General features: G+C 39.1%; 1 protein-coding gene across 1 annotated transcript in view; it reads right to left on the bottom strand.

Annotated features, from left to right (window-relative positions):
* The window catches only part of LOC122809329 (cyclin-dependent kinase 17-like), a gene marked incomplete in the record, with an annotated part of 1699239 nt that overhangs the window by 562448 nt on the left and 1120916 nt on the right, over positions 1–15875 (bottom strand). Inside the window, 1 exon segment of the mRNA XM_044080731.1 lies at positions 850–944. Within this exon segment, the coding sequence (XP_043936666.1) occupies positions 850–944 (95 nt within the window).

Raw genomic sequence — 15875 nt, 5'->3', positions numbered from 1 at the left:
TGACAGCAACCTATCCTAAGTGCTTATCTCATACAGGAATAGGACATGGACAGAGTAGCAATGTCCTGTTACTAAGTGAAATACGGGAAGTGAGAAGCCATGCTAATGAATAGCACAATGTTTCACTTCCAGATTATAATTTTCATTCAGTTTAACAGGAACTGATGGCAATTGTTTTTTAATATAAAATGACTGCATCCACAGTGTCATGGGGTGAGAAAACAATGGTTTATTATTATCAAAACTAGATTTCTAACAATTTTAAAATATAAAAAATATGTAAAAACAAATGATCTTGGTCTTGCTACTTTGGCCATTGCCCACAGTGCTGAAATAACTCATAATCCAGTGTTAAGGGGTAAAAGCAGCCACCCCTTTTATGTGGCTTAGCATGTGCTCTACATTTTTACCTTACATATGATGCTCAATACCAATTCATGGATAACAGGTACGTACAGTATATATATATACATATACACACACACACACACACACACACACACACACACACACACACACACACACACACACACACACACACACACACCCTGACTTAAGCACAACATTCCTGTGATACCCTACAGGGAATTATTTGCAGCTACTTACAACAAAATACATCTACATCTGCTACTTAGTGAGACAACTGTGAAAAGACAGTGATTTCCTATGATTGGAGGCATCCACAACTGAATTTCTAGCATGACTAATGACTTAATGCAATACTAAGGAAGTTAAGAAAAACACATTTTATAACAAAGAAAAGTAAATGGTGTTTTTCATCCAACCTACTATAGGTTAGTAAACCAGTGATTTTCAATTTTGATGCTTTAGAAGATGCTTTTTACTTACCAAATACTCAAAGACTAATGTGAGACACTTCTCTGTGTGTATGATGTCATGCAGTGTGACGATGTTGGCATGCTTCAAGTCTTTCAGCAGAGACACTATAAAGCAAAAATGGAAAAGTTAACCAATAAAACTGATGGTATGGGGTACCTAACTTCAGCAGTGGTAGTATATAAAGTACCAAAAAGTGCAAGCGCAGGCTGAAATCATCTGAGATGGACAGTACTGCTACAAGACAGCTGAGAAACTTGCAGTGAATGGCAATGACAGTAAGAATGACTCAAGCATCAACATGACCCTAAGCAAATTAACAAAACATTTGCTGGCAATACAATGGCTGAATGGTCAGACTTGAGGCACAGTATTACTAAAATCCTAAAAAAAAAAAAAAAAATCAGGAAATGACATTCCAGTAAAATATAGCAGATAATCATTTTTATAACAGCCAAAAAGAATCACAAAATTGTCTTATGCAAAATTAAGTTACCCCACCCCCCAAAAAAAAAACACATTATTCAAAGTGTTAGCATCCATTGTGTTTATATCAGAATCAGATATCAAAAAATACCCAAAAACGCTTGCAGTCACAGTGAACTTCTAATGAACATGCATAACAAAGGTGGCCACCACTGAAGAACCATTCAAGCAACTTTGGCATAAAATGGAAACCTTTCAGCCTTTCTAAATGAAATGACATTATAAAACTTGTTAGAAACATTAAAATATTAAGTCAGTTATGCCAGTATATGGTAGCCTTCTTTTCAGACTTAAATGAGAAGAAATAATTGAAACTGTTATCAGAAATTAAATTAAATTATACAAAACACACTCTTGACTGTTCTAGCACCTTTGAAACAGGGTGAGAGACAGCTTTTTTATAGATTGCATTAATTTTGACTGTTCTAGCACATTTGAAACAGGGTGAGAGACAGTTTTTTTTATAGATTGCATTAATTTAATAACGGTCATACATTTGTTGGTAATAATGACCTGTGGGTGACCTGAAAGAAATATTACTTTCTTATCAATTATTCTACATTAATACACCATCATTACTAGTACCTTCATCCATTTGCTAAAAATGTATGTGAGCAAATCACTTTTTTTTTTACTGCATCCTAATTACATTTGTATAAAAAATGCATAGGAAGAAGGAAGCATTTCTCTATCAGTCTTCAGTCATACATTTTCACCATCCAGTTTACCCAATTTAGTGTGAAAGGAACTCAAAGCCTGCTCTTGTAAACAGTGGTCATTAGACATCAATTCTGGATGGGATGTAGGACGGATGCACGACACAAGCACACTCATACATATACTCGCCTATGGGCAATGGGCATGATTTATAAATGCTGTGCACAATCATAAATAACTAGTGAGTAACTCGGACCTCAAAGCACAGCCGTACATAACTTTTATGTGAACTGTGGAACAAAATACACCCCTTTAAACCCGAGGGTGTCAAGACACAAAACTGGAATGTAAATGGACATCCATATCATGGTCCATGATTCATAAACTACTGAACTGCCCACTGCTTTGTGGAGTGGGGATAGGGAATTACAAGGGTGCAACTGCAAATAAATCATGCAGGAGGAAAGCACATCTGCATGCCTAATGTCCTAGAAATGGTGATGTGTTGCTCAGCATAACATAGCTGAGCAGCAACATCATGATTACCTCATCTTGGATGACCCAAGAATATATAAAATAAAAAAAGGAATGCTATGGCACATATTGGATGTACACTGCAGTGCACACAGGCACACTGTTGCACTCATCCCTTGCTTACCTCAACAGGGTGATGCAGCTTTACTCACACCAATAACAGCCAGAAGGGCAACATATTTCCAAATTAACATTCTGTGCTACATATCCCTGCTCTGCACACATGGCAAATGAAGTATAAAACCGTGCTGAACAGTCTCTTTCCATGTCTGCAGAGCAGAGAAATGCCTTTATACTCCAAGACACTAGGTTTGCTAACAACAGAGCAAACAGTTCACAGAAGGCACATTTTAGATGAAAGTCAGTAAGAAAACCAAATGCATTACCCCATTAAGATTTTCTGAGCACAGAAATACCAGAAAATGCTAAGCATTAAGGTTACACTTGAACAAAGAGGATTAAGGATATGACTGAGATGGTGCGAGAATTGATCAAGCACCTGTTTGCTCGATTTTTATCTCCATTTGCCTGGTGTGACTTTGAGCAGGTCAGTGCTTCCTGGACTCCATTGAAAATTAGTAACAACCTTATTAATTATGGATACAACAATAAATGAATAACCTTGTATGTTATAAAACCTTACATAAGTTACATTAATGCCAAATAAAAATAAAGTCTGTCACTATATTTTTAGCCCAGCACTGATGTTGTTGTATAACTGAAACAACACTTACAACTCCAACACAAACACTAAAAGGTCCATATGTCAAAGTACTATGTTTAGTGTAATAAGAATAATGCAACCTAAACGGTTAATAACTAACTGAAATAATCGTTGCAATGCCACATAACGCATACAACACAGGCAGAAAAACGTATAGACAGGGCAATAATGAACATGATCAGACAGCAGGGACCAAAACACTGTGTACATAAAAACATATAGGTTTGAATACATTCCAGTCCAACCCATGTTAAGTATTCATACAGTACTGTGAACACATTGGTGGGTTACCACATGATTATCATCTACTGGAATGTTAAGCTCATAAACTACTCTACTATGCCTATAAAATCTCTCAGGTCACTTACATGTTGCCATTTAGGTATAAGAACAGATGTCATGGGGAACATGACTGACTCTTAATGCCAGTCAAGAGTTAGGCACCTGTTAAATACACATTACGATAAAGACACAGCTCCCTAAAGAAATGTCAGCACTCAAAATGCTGTATGCCAAAAAGCTGAAAAAAAATAAATATCTATGAAAAGAGTGGATCTCCAAGATTGCGCTTCTCCTTTAAATGTCTTTTTTGCAGGGGGACAAGCAACCCTGCACTCCCCAAACATATATATATATATATATATACACACATACATACTTATATATATATATATATATATATGGGAACCTATCAGTTCCACGAAAGAACACTTACCCAAAGACCAGATCACCGAGACCACATCGGCGACAGAGCAGATCTCTGACAATGGTAAGTATAAGTAATGAAGAACGGGATGTATTCCCATTTCAGCAATGTGGTATGATCTCGGAGTAGGTAGGGGGGTGTGGGGTGCAGGGGGGCTTGCCCACCTGCTATATACATGTTTCTTTTTGTTTTTTTATTTTATTGCAGAAACGGGAATACATTCCATTCCGCAGTAGTTATACTTACATTTGTCGGTGATGTGTTGCGTCAGCGATGTGGTCTCGGTGATCTGGTCTTCGGGTAAGTGTTCTGTGGTGGATCTGATATGGATCCATATATATATATATATATATATATATATATATATATATATATACACACACACACACACACACACACACACACACACACACACACACACACACACATATAATAATATATAAATCTATCTATCAACTCTGAGATCATCACCCATCAGAGAAAAGGAAATATGCAAGGAAATGGCCATCTCGGACTTAGTATATGCAAGTCTGATTTTTAGCCATTCAGTCTCTGTGTTTTGGCACTCCCATTAGTGGGTCCTGACATTTCAAATGGATACATAACGTCACATACAAGAAAAGAAATGCAACTTGATTGGCATTAAGCCATAAGCACTATTCCCCACTCAGGCATAATAGATAAACTCTCTCAACTAGGCATCAATCCATATGTTATCAGATGGGTAGCAAACTGGCGCACTGATAGAACCCACCTAGTCAAGATAGGGGAAGCCACCTCAAGCAGTAAACCTGTAACAAGCGACGTACCTCAGGGTATGATCTTGGGGCCTCTGTTATTTGGGATATACTTTTCTGAGGTGCAGGTTAAAACCAGTATGCTATGGCTGACCAAGTTTGCAGATGACTGCAAGTTGGGTGCTGTCATCAATTCCCCTAGTGATATGGACATCCTCCAAGAGGGTCTCACACAAACAAATGACTGGTGCCAGAAACATGGCCTCAAGCTGAATACCAAAAAATGCATCATCATCCCCTTTGGGGAGAGTGACGTCCCCACAAATTATCACATTAATAACAACGTCCTAAGCATTCGATTAGTCGTGCGGGATTTGGGCACCCAGGTTGACAGCAGACTGACTTCTGACCACCATGTTGCTTCCATGGTAAGGAAAGCTTTCTACATGGTCCACCTCATAAGTAACGGTATCCCATCCAGGGACAAGGAGGTCATAACATCCCTGTATTCTTCCTTTATAAGGCCCATTACTGAGTACAATGCACCTTTCGGCATGTACCTCACAAAGGATATGCAGCACCTGGAGAGACCACAGAGGTTCATCACCAGGAGAATCCAGGGCCTGAAATATATACCATTCACAGATAGCCCAAAAGCCCTATCCATCTACTCAGTTTCATACAGACTCCTCAGAGGTGACCTCTGCCTGGCATACAAGGTGATCATTGACCCCACCTTGATGGGACTGCTGCATATCTGCAAGTCATGCTCCACTCAAGTAACACGCATGCATGGCCTCAACCTGGTCTGTGACATCAACAAGACTTGTTGGCGGGACAGATGTGTGTCCCAGAGACTCCCTCATCTATAGAATAGACTCCCTCTCCACATCAAGCAAAGTACCTCTTTACCCCTTTTTAAGCACAACCTGGATAACTGGATGGGAAACAGAAAATATACCCCTGGGATTCCACCCATGTCCTGCTGGACAGGACTGAGTAAAAAGATACAAGTACAGATATAGTCATTGTTCCACCATCCCTGAGAAACTGGTGCACACAGTACACAGCTGTATACTGTGTACACCAGTATGCAATTTATAAACCTATTACACTGGCAAGTCAGTAGAGCACTTTAACTTCACAAATCAACCGAAATGTATAGCTGCATACCAAATACTGTACACAAGAATATGCAGCTTTGCACTATGTTTATAATTATGAGAAAATATAAACACTGACAACTTATTTGCAATGTCTTTGGAATGCAGAAGGAAACAGAAAGAAACTGGAGACCCAAAAGAAAACTTAACAAGGACATAAGGACATATGCAAACTCCACAAAGAAAGTGCTCCAGTCAGGCACTGACTAGGAGATTCAAAAGAGTTTTAAAGAACTATGCATCTATATGCAGTACTTTCAACAATCAGTTAAGTAGTTGGGCTACAGATGTGTTGCAGTTTTAAACACCCATTTCTTAAAGTTCAGGAATATGTGATAAAACCATCAGGAAATGTGCAAACGTTCCTGACCCAACAATGTCTATTTTTCATACATGGATGTTTATGGTTATAGCAAGAGTACCCTTTTATTTTATTAGAGCAATCTCAGACTTTACAGAGCATCATCCAAGAATATACAAGCAAAAAAATAACTTGTCATTTACAATCAGTGCACATATACTCTCTTTTTGTGCTGCTGAATGAAAAAAAAAAATTTCTTGAGACAGTTGCCTGAACCGAATTTTGTATATCTGATTTTTTTAATCTGTACACTTAAAGTGTTTGTTCCTTATTTTTGCTAGTATTTTAATGCAAAGTTATTTTTATGTAAAGATTTTTATTTGACTTGTAAAAGTTCTAGCAAGTGAACACTGAGCTTTTTTGGTGAGGCTGAAGGGAGACAATTTGCTTGTGAAATGTGTCAGGTATCAGACATAAGAAATTAGTTCTTACTCTATCAGATGAGCTGTGAACAAACCCTTCCTTGACACGGAAGATAAACACAACCTTAGGTTCGATCAATCAAGACTCGGCATCATTTTGCTGAACATTCCCATGACCATGAGTAGATACCATCCATAATAATACACAATGTGAAATCATGCACTGAGTGTAAAGTGCAATTCAGAGTTGGGTAACTAGTGCTAGGTATGTCAGAACACTGGTAATGGGAATAACAGCACCACATGAAGTTATGCAACCAGGTTCACATCTGATATCAGAATTTCAATTACAACCTTCAACTCTATCTCCAGCTTCTCCTGCCAAGGTCTCCCTCAACAGAAACCAAGCAGTAATCTCCCTGGAATCATTTAACTGAAGAGACTTTTTTATAAGGTAGGCTCGCATCTTACTCTGCATCTCTTTTTAGCTGCCAGGTTAAAACCTCAGCAAACTGGACACTCATATGTTACATTCTGCCTCAAAGGTAATGGTCATTACTCAGAGCAATCTGCCCACTATAACTGTAGGGCTTAGAAAGAAGTTTCAGTGTTGTCTCACTTGGATAACGAAAGCCATTGGCTTGCACAACAAAAAAGGTGAAGAGTAGAAAACTGGTAAAATTCAGAAGAAAGAAAACAAAAAACAAAAAACAAAAAAAAAAAACAAAGTAAAGAAAAACATTTTACCTGGGACTGAATCTTCTTAAGTTATGGGTTGACACAAGACTATTTGGTTTAGAGGGATAAAGTTGAAGATGCAGGAAATAACTGGATGCGTGGAGTTATTTGGAATGGCATGGGCCTATTTTATAGACAGGCAATTTTGAGCATAGTTACATTTTTTTCTAAATGTTTGCTTCCTCTGTGCACTGACCATCAAGCCTTCCCAGTCACACACCAGCCCTGATTCCCATGTGGTAGGAACCATAATTCTTTCAAATCCACCAGGGAAGTCTTGTGTGAAAGGCAGCCATCTGGGCAAATTTCAGAAGTTCTTTGCGCTCTCACTGGCATCCAGGCAATAAGACTATTTATGTATTTTAGGGTCAGCTCAGGTTGGACGCTTTGGAGACAAAGTCAGAGAGGTGAGATTGCATTGGTTTGGACATGTGCTGAGGAGGGATGATGGGTATATTTGGAAAAGGATGCCAAGGATGGAGCTGACAGGTAAGAGGAAAAGAGGAAGGCCTAAGATAAGGTTTATGAATGTGGTGAGAGAAGACATGCAGGTGGTTGGTGTGACAGAGCAATATTCAGAGGACAGTAATAAATGGAAACAGATGATCCGCTGTGGCGACCCCTAACCGGAACAGCCGAAAGAGATGTATTTTAGCCCTAGAACCAATGGTGACATGCCTGTCAGTATCACAGGTGCTGCTTATGCTCCATCATGTCTGCACATGTGGGCTCTTTTGCATGCAAGAAAGGGAGCTATCATTACCAGCTTGGGCAGCAAAAGTGCATCCATTTGTCAGCCAACTGCTGCTTTCATTGCTCTGTGCACGAATATAGTGTGGCAGACTATTTTATTTTTATTTACAGTTTAACTGGGTTAGTCCTACTAGGCTACTGGCCTCCTTTCAGGTGAAACCCAAGGTAGTGGCATTTATGCTACAGGAGAAATATGGCCAGGGCATCAGGGAAATTCCTTACCATTTCAATAGGTGTCAAGCAATCTTTTAAATCCACCTGAGCTACCATCAACTCAAACAGATGGGACCTTGGCTTAACTTCTCATTGGAAGGATGGTGTCAGGAGTACAGCACCCAGCTAATACTGCACATAGCAATGTCAGTAATCCAGTCATCTGGAATTGGAATATAACCCACAGCATTCTGATCTTCCAGCACCAAAGGAGAGGATGTTACAGCAGTTGGCTGCTTAAGATAAATATACAAAAAAATAGTATTTTAAGCAGTTAACTCCTATTCATATATTCATACATATACGACTTTCTCATATGTAAATAAAAATTTTAAGCCGGACCTTAAACTCTCTTACTACTGTGAAGTATGGAACTGCTGAAATGTCCTTGAGTTCTGGGAGGTAAAACAGTAAGATACTACTAAAATACAGGCTCCTTCATGTGCCCTTTGCAGGAAATGCTGAAAAAGTCAGTAATGGCAAGAGTAAATCATACAGTTTAATACACAGTTAATTAACAAACTCTAGGTTGTAAGGCTAAATAATAAACTATAACTACACACTACTTTCTCTTACTAAGTTTACTTTAGTGCGGATATAATTCTCTTAATCACCCAACAGGATGTAAAGTTATCAGCTGCATTCAACAAGTTAAAGTTGATGTTTATACTAATGAAATACTCAGGAAAACAAATGTCTACCATCGATATTGATTTGGAAATGTTCTGCAAATGCTGTAGACATGCATTTTGCATTACTGTCTGGATTTTGAAACAAGTTATGCCAGCTGTTACACATTACAGCAGTAATTCAATGCCCAAGTCGAAAAATGGCTCTGGGAGTATGCCAGCTGCCTGGCTATTTATTTTATTTATTTATTGACATTTGATTACCAGTAAAGTCCAACTGGGTAAAAGCCGACTTTCAGGGGAGGCCCAGGGAGAAAAGCTCCAAAATATTTCAAAACATTTTAAAAACAATAATTTTAGTGTTCAAAAATAAAACAAAAACATCTGTAGTTTAAATAATTATAATAAATTAGACATAATATGACAAAAATAAGTTATGTCTTACCATAATGTTCCATCTGTGTTGTTCATCTTCTTTCATTCATCACTGATGGGTTCAGTTCCGAGCCCACCGAACCAAGTTGGCCTTATTACCAAGCTCGCGTCAGCCAGAAAAACTCTCAAGCTAAGTCTCTACCCAGAATGCCCTTTCCCCTGTTACCTCAGATCAAGTTTGCTACAGAAAGGAAGTAAAGCAGAGGCCACTTCTGCGCAAATACCCTAGGGAACCACTTAGACCCAAAGCATCCTCCAGGAGCCTTTGGAGGGGGAAGGAGGGTGGGAAGTGTTGAATGAAAGAAGATGAACAACACAGATGGACCATTATGGTAAGACATAACTTCTTTATCTGATGTTGTTAATCTTATTTCCATTCATCACTGATGGGACAGAATCCCTAGCTACCTTGAGATCCATGGGCGGCCCTTATGAAAGAACATTCCTGAGTACCACTGAGCCGAAGGCAGCTCTCCCTCTGGAGACCAAGTCCAATTTGTAATGATTGATAAAGGTATGAGGCTTAGCCAAAGTAGCTGCTGCGCAGATGTCATCCATGTAAGCCCTGGAATTGAATGCTATAGATGTCGCCATGGATCTAGTGGAGTGAGCTTTAACTTTTGGCATAGGTTCATTATTGAGGGAATAGATGAAACATATGCATTCCCTTAGCCATCCTGACAAAGTAACCTTGGAAACAACCTCTTTCATTTTGGGCCCAGAAAAGGAGATGAAAAGCTGTTCAGATTTATGGATAGGTTTGGTCCTGTATAGATAAAAATCTCAATTGTCTATGTACATCTAAGGAGTGAAGGCAATACTCTCCTCTATTGGCAAAATTCGGAAAAAAGACTAGTAGATCAATAGTCTGGATAATGGAGAATTCAGAAACAACTTTAGGAAGAAAGGATGGATTCATTCGAAGTGATACTCTGTCTTTATGAAAGACCAGATAGGACCTCTTGAAACACAATGCCTGCAGCTCTGAGACTCTTCTGGCAGAGGTAACAACTACCAGGAACAAGGATTTCCAAGATAAAAGCTTTGGTTCACACTTTGCTGCAGGTTAGAAGAGTTTTTGGATCAAAGACTGAAGGACTACAGTGAGGCTCCATGGTTCTACAGGCTGTCTGGCAGGAGGCCTGATATGAGAGGTCCCCTTGAGGAAAGCCTTGCAAAGGCACAAGGAGGTAATAGGGGTGCCATCTATACCATTGTGGAAAATGCCGCTAGATGCACTTGTACCGTAGAGGCAGAGGCTCCATTATCAAAAAACCTAGCCAAGTATTGAAGCAGTGCAGTAACTGGAGCTAAATACGGTCCAGACCAGACAGAGAACATTTTCCATTTATCCTGATATAGTCTTCTGGTGAATGGTTTGTGAGAGGCCAGAATGATGTCTCGAAAAGGCAAGGAGAGATTAGCTTGCCTGGTGATTAGTGGAAGTGGAGAAACCAAGCTGTCAGCTTGAGACTGGACAGATTTGGTTGACTCAACCCTAGGGGGTGAGCAATCAGATCTGATAGAGCGTCCAGAATCCACGGCGGGTATACTAAGTGAGGCCGAAGGAAGGGGAGCCAAACTTGTCGAGGTCAGAATGGGGCTATGAGGATCACCTTTCATCTCAACCGAAGAGTTTTCTTCAGAAATTGCGGGATGGGAGGATAGGTGTAAAGAAGTCCTGTGGGCCAATCCTGGATCAGAGCATCCCTCTGTGACTCCCCCTCTGGGGAAGTAGGGCAAAATAGCTGCTGCACTTCATGTTTGATGGGGAAGCGAAAAGATGGCAGCAAGGCTGACCCCAGTGGCTGAAGATTACAAATGCCACCTCAGGGTTGAGGGACCACTCGTGAGGCATGAGGATACATCTGCTCAGTTTGTCTGCAGTCACGTTGGAGCTCCCCGTGATATGCGTTGCTATCAGAAAGCGGTTGGAAGTTATTGCCCACTGAAAATTCTCATAGCTTCTTGACATAGAGGATAGGATTTGGTTCCTCCTTGCTTGTTGATATACCAGACCGCAAGGGTAAGGGAGGGAAGGCCGTACCAACAATGGTACTTGAAAGTCTGCCAATGGTAACTAAGGGTAGAGAGAAAAAAACAAGGTTAGGCAGAAGAAAAAACACTAGAAAGACTAATTGTTTAATAAAATATGAAGATATCCAGAAATTTTCACACAAACATCAAAAAGTTTCACTTAGCTGAGAGGTCAGCTGAAACGCGGCTTTATGGCTACGTGGCAAACGAGATCTAAGGTAGCAGGGAGAAGGGCATTCTGGGTAGAGACTTAGCTTAAGAGTTTTTTTGCCTGGCGTGAGCTTAGTAATTAGGCAGACTCTGTTCCGAGGGCTCAGAACCGAAACCATCACTAATGAATGGAAAGAAGATTAACAACGTCAGACCACTGATTAAGAATCGATACAAGTTATATGACAATCATTTAATACTTAAGAGAAACATTAGACAGTTGTACAGAAATTAAAGGTAAGGCAGTTCAATACAAACAAGAATTGCAATATGAAGTGTGGGAAATACAGGCTTATGGTATATTTAGACAGAAAGTCAGGGAACAGAGTTAAATAACAGTAAGGAAGTAAGTGATGAAGGGAGAGTAAGGAGGTATAAGGAATGAAAGAGTACTTCTTCACACTTAGGCATATAGCATATCCTGGTTTTGAGCAGGAACAGAGTCAGGTTTTAGCTAGGAAGTCTTTCAGAGTTGTTTTGAAAGTTAAGTTGGAGGGTACTGAACTGATAGACACAGGTAAGGAGTTCCAGGCCTTAGCAACAATGCCCAACAGATTTGACAGGTTTCCGGACAGGCAGGAGTTTTTTGTCATTGGTTCGCAATGACCAATTGGGAACATAGCTGTGTAGAATGTTTTTTAGTGATGAACAGGTAGATGGACGCTGGAAATTTTATAGGTTGTAAGAAGCTGTGTAAGTTGATGAGGCAGTTCTAACCAATTTAGGCTTTTCAGTATTATACAGTGGTGAGTTCTGAAAGGGGTATTTGCTGCAAATTTAGCAACTTTGTTACAACATTGTTCAAGTTTTCATTTTTGTGAAACCTAGAGGTTAGTAAGGATGGGAGCACCATAAAGAAGAGCTGAAAGGAGATAATTAGTGGCAAGTTTTTTTTTATTGCAAACTGTATTTTTGTACATACTCATTCTTGTATTCATTGTATTCAATTTTATTCAATTTTGTAAGGCGGACTGTTAATTTCTTACACTGTGGAACTTTTCTCCTTGGGTCTCCACTGAAAATGGGTTCTCTATGGCCTAGTGGACTTTCCCAGTAAACAAAATGCAAATAAATAAATAAATAAAAGTGTAGTTTAAGTTGCGTTAATGAGAAAGTTTTTTGGCTCTGTAAAGCATCCCTAGTTTTTGATGAGTTTTTCTTATGCAATTTTGTATATACAGGTTGAATGCATGATTATCATTGCTATCACTTCCTAAGTGTCTTCAACGATTGTATCATTAAGAGAGAGAACTTTACACTTTGTTTTTTCATGAGAGAGGGATTTGGGGAAAAAAGAATTACGAAGCCATGTTTTAGTGGTGGTTAAAGCTTCCCGAGTAATTTTTTGGAGCTGTACCATGTTGTTAGATGTGCAAATGAAAGTGGAATCATCTGCGTATTGTTTTGCAGTGGCCTGTTGTGTGGATGTATAGAGTATGAAAATATGTTAAAGTGCAGAAGACATGGGGTAGGGTCTTGGGGTACAACAGTGTAATTGGGAGGTAAGAAGAGTGTGCGGAGTGCCATTTTACTGACTAATACCTTTTGGACAGCTAGCTTCTGGACCACAGAAGGGTGGGTTGGGAGAGACCTAGTGAGGACATTTGAATTAGAAGTTGGCTGTGAAAAACTGTTTCAAAGGCTTTAGACAAGTATAGAAATAAGGCTGAGACTAGTTTGCCATTACCTCTAGCTTTATTAGCAGTATTTATATAGGTTAGAAGGGCAGTGCTAGTACTATGGGAAGGATGGAAGCCATGTTGTGTATGGGATAGCGGTTCTTCATTCAGGAGATAGTCTAGCAATGGTTTCTGAATACATTTTTCAAGTATCTTGGTGAGGGAAGATAAGATTGCTATAGGTCTAAAGTTATTAATGTTTGTTGAATTTCCTCTTTTGTGCAGAGAGAAAATGTGCAACTTTTTCCATAGATAGGGAATGTGGGATTCCTGGACTGACCTATTTATAATGACTGAGACAGGGGTTTCCTATCACTCCATTGAAAGTTCATTCCATCTAAAGTTCATTCCATCGAAAGTTCATTACATCGACAAGCATTTGCCCCCTACCCCAATGTTGTGCGACCTTGGAGTTGATATATATAGTTAGGGGGGGTGGGGGGCACAGCCCCCCACAGTGGGGGGTGTGGGGAGCAAAGCCCCCCACCTAAAATGCTTGTCGATGTAATGAACTTTCGATGGAATGAACTTTAGATGGAATGAACTTTCGATGGAGTGATAGGAAACCGAGACAGGATAGGCAGGCAATGTTATTAGCTGTCATTTTTAAGTACTCGCTTGGAAGGTCATCAGCTGAAGAAGAGCATGGTTTAAGTTTGCTTAAGAGTAGTTTTATATTGGATTTGGGCACAGGTATGAAGGTGAAATTGGATGTGATGACATGTAGCTGTTGGGCAGGGTTAAGATTAGATGTTGAGGAATCACTGCTTGGAAATGCCACACTACTTATACTTATAAAATAAAAGTTGAACTGTACTACAGTTTCAAGTGGTGAGTTCTCGGGAGAGGGGTTTAGGTTGAATTTTTGACCGGGATGTAAGATTTCTTTAATGAATGTCCAAAATTTTTTAGAGTTATGTTTAGTATTATTCTGAAATTTAGAACTCTCAGAGACTTGTACCCAGTTGCAAAGCAATCAGCCTCGGTACTTCATATAACTTAAAAGTTATACATTGAAATTTAACACTAATGTAAAACTTCTAAACAATATGGTTGCCCATTCAAATGTGTGGTCTTTCTCACATGGTGCTCTACCTCTATGCCATTACTGGTACTGAGACAGTACATGTTTGTAAAGCATGCTGCCTGCAGTACCTGTACCACTACAGAGGTATTGTGAAGACAGATGGCTTCAAGGACTGTCAGTTCCACCTATATGTCAGAAATGGTACTGCATGCATTATATTGTGGATGGATACCCTAAATTCACGTAATACTGGTTTCATGTACAGCTGGAATTATGGGGAAATACAGTTTTTTGTGTATGCCACAGTTAAACAGCAGACCTGGGAGTTAACAGTTTATACCAGGAATAGATACTGACATTCATTCATAAAGAATGACAGTGAATCTCATTACTTATTCCAAAAATAGCATATACTCTACAGAGGTGCAACATCTGCCATAGCAGCGAACAGTCTATGCAGTAATCACCCCCTGAAGAAGGCACGCCTAAAAACTAGATCTGGCGGAGGCTCTATGCAATGTTACTCCAATTCTTTTGGTACATGGTGGTATATTTATATTACAGGTAAATTGTGCTCTATAAAGAACTAAAAGCAGGAAAATTAAATAAAAGCACAAATTTTCTCCACTGAAACCTAGAAATTATGCTATAAGCCATTCTGAGGGGAGACAGGTATGTACTTATGTGCATATGCACATTTGGTTCTAAAATTTCTTGTCTAACTAACCGTCATTAGTGAATATGTGTATTATTCTTTATGTCTAATAACACACAATATCAATGTAATTTATTTACTGTTTTTCTCTGCAGGCAACTGCAACATTAGTTGTATAAAAGCTGTAATAAGTAAATGAAATTAAAGGATTTATAGTGAATACAAATTTTGGTGAAGCACATTCAGTGAATGGATAACGTCATTATTTACCCATATTATTAACATTTAATCTTTATTGCACAGCAATTTAATATGTTTACTATTCACATTAATGGATTACTTTTAAATATCAGTAGCCTATTTTGTAGAGGTTACCATTTATTTAAAACAAAGGACTGCATGAGTCAGAAAACCCAACTTAGCTGTACAAGTACATTTTATAGCCATATTTTCTGCACTTTTATGGGATGCATTATTAAAACAGACAGTTCTCGGTGTACTTTAGATAAGACAAAATGAAATGCTAAGTTCACTATTTCTTAATTAGCTATAAGTAGCATCACCCCTACTCTCCCCATACATAGATTCATAGATTAGTACTAGGCTAACTGTCCTCGGGGGCCATTTTAAGCCTAGCCAATTACCTCATGTGAGAATCAAACCCTGCATGTTGTGTTTCTAAGGTAAGCACCTTAACCATTACGCCAACCTCCCACTCATGTACACCTTACCTTGTTTTATGCAAAGCAGAACTGTGTTACTAGTTTAAAATACTGGTCTGCTGTAATACTAAGAACCCATGTTTGCTCTACACGCACCAAGTATACAGAACATCAAATAATTAACATTTAATATGGGGTCTGTGATCCCAGCAACACATTCATGGGTACTGCAGCAGCCTAAGCAGTTATTATAGTATGTGGCAATGGTTT

Source organism: Protopterus annectens, chromosome 8.part0 (genome assembly GCF_019279795.1).
Source record: "Protopterus annectens isolate FY-2018-M chromosome 8.part0, PAN1.0, whole genome shotgun sequence".
In the NCBI taxonomy this organism is placed as follows: domain Eukaryota; kingdom Metazoa; phylum Chordata; order Ceratodontiformes; family Protopteridae; genus Protopterus; species Protopterus annectens.
This window is presented reverse-complemented; position numbering and strand designations above follow the sequence as displayed.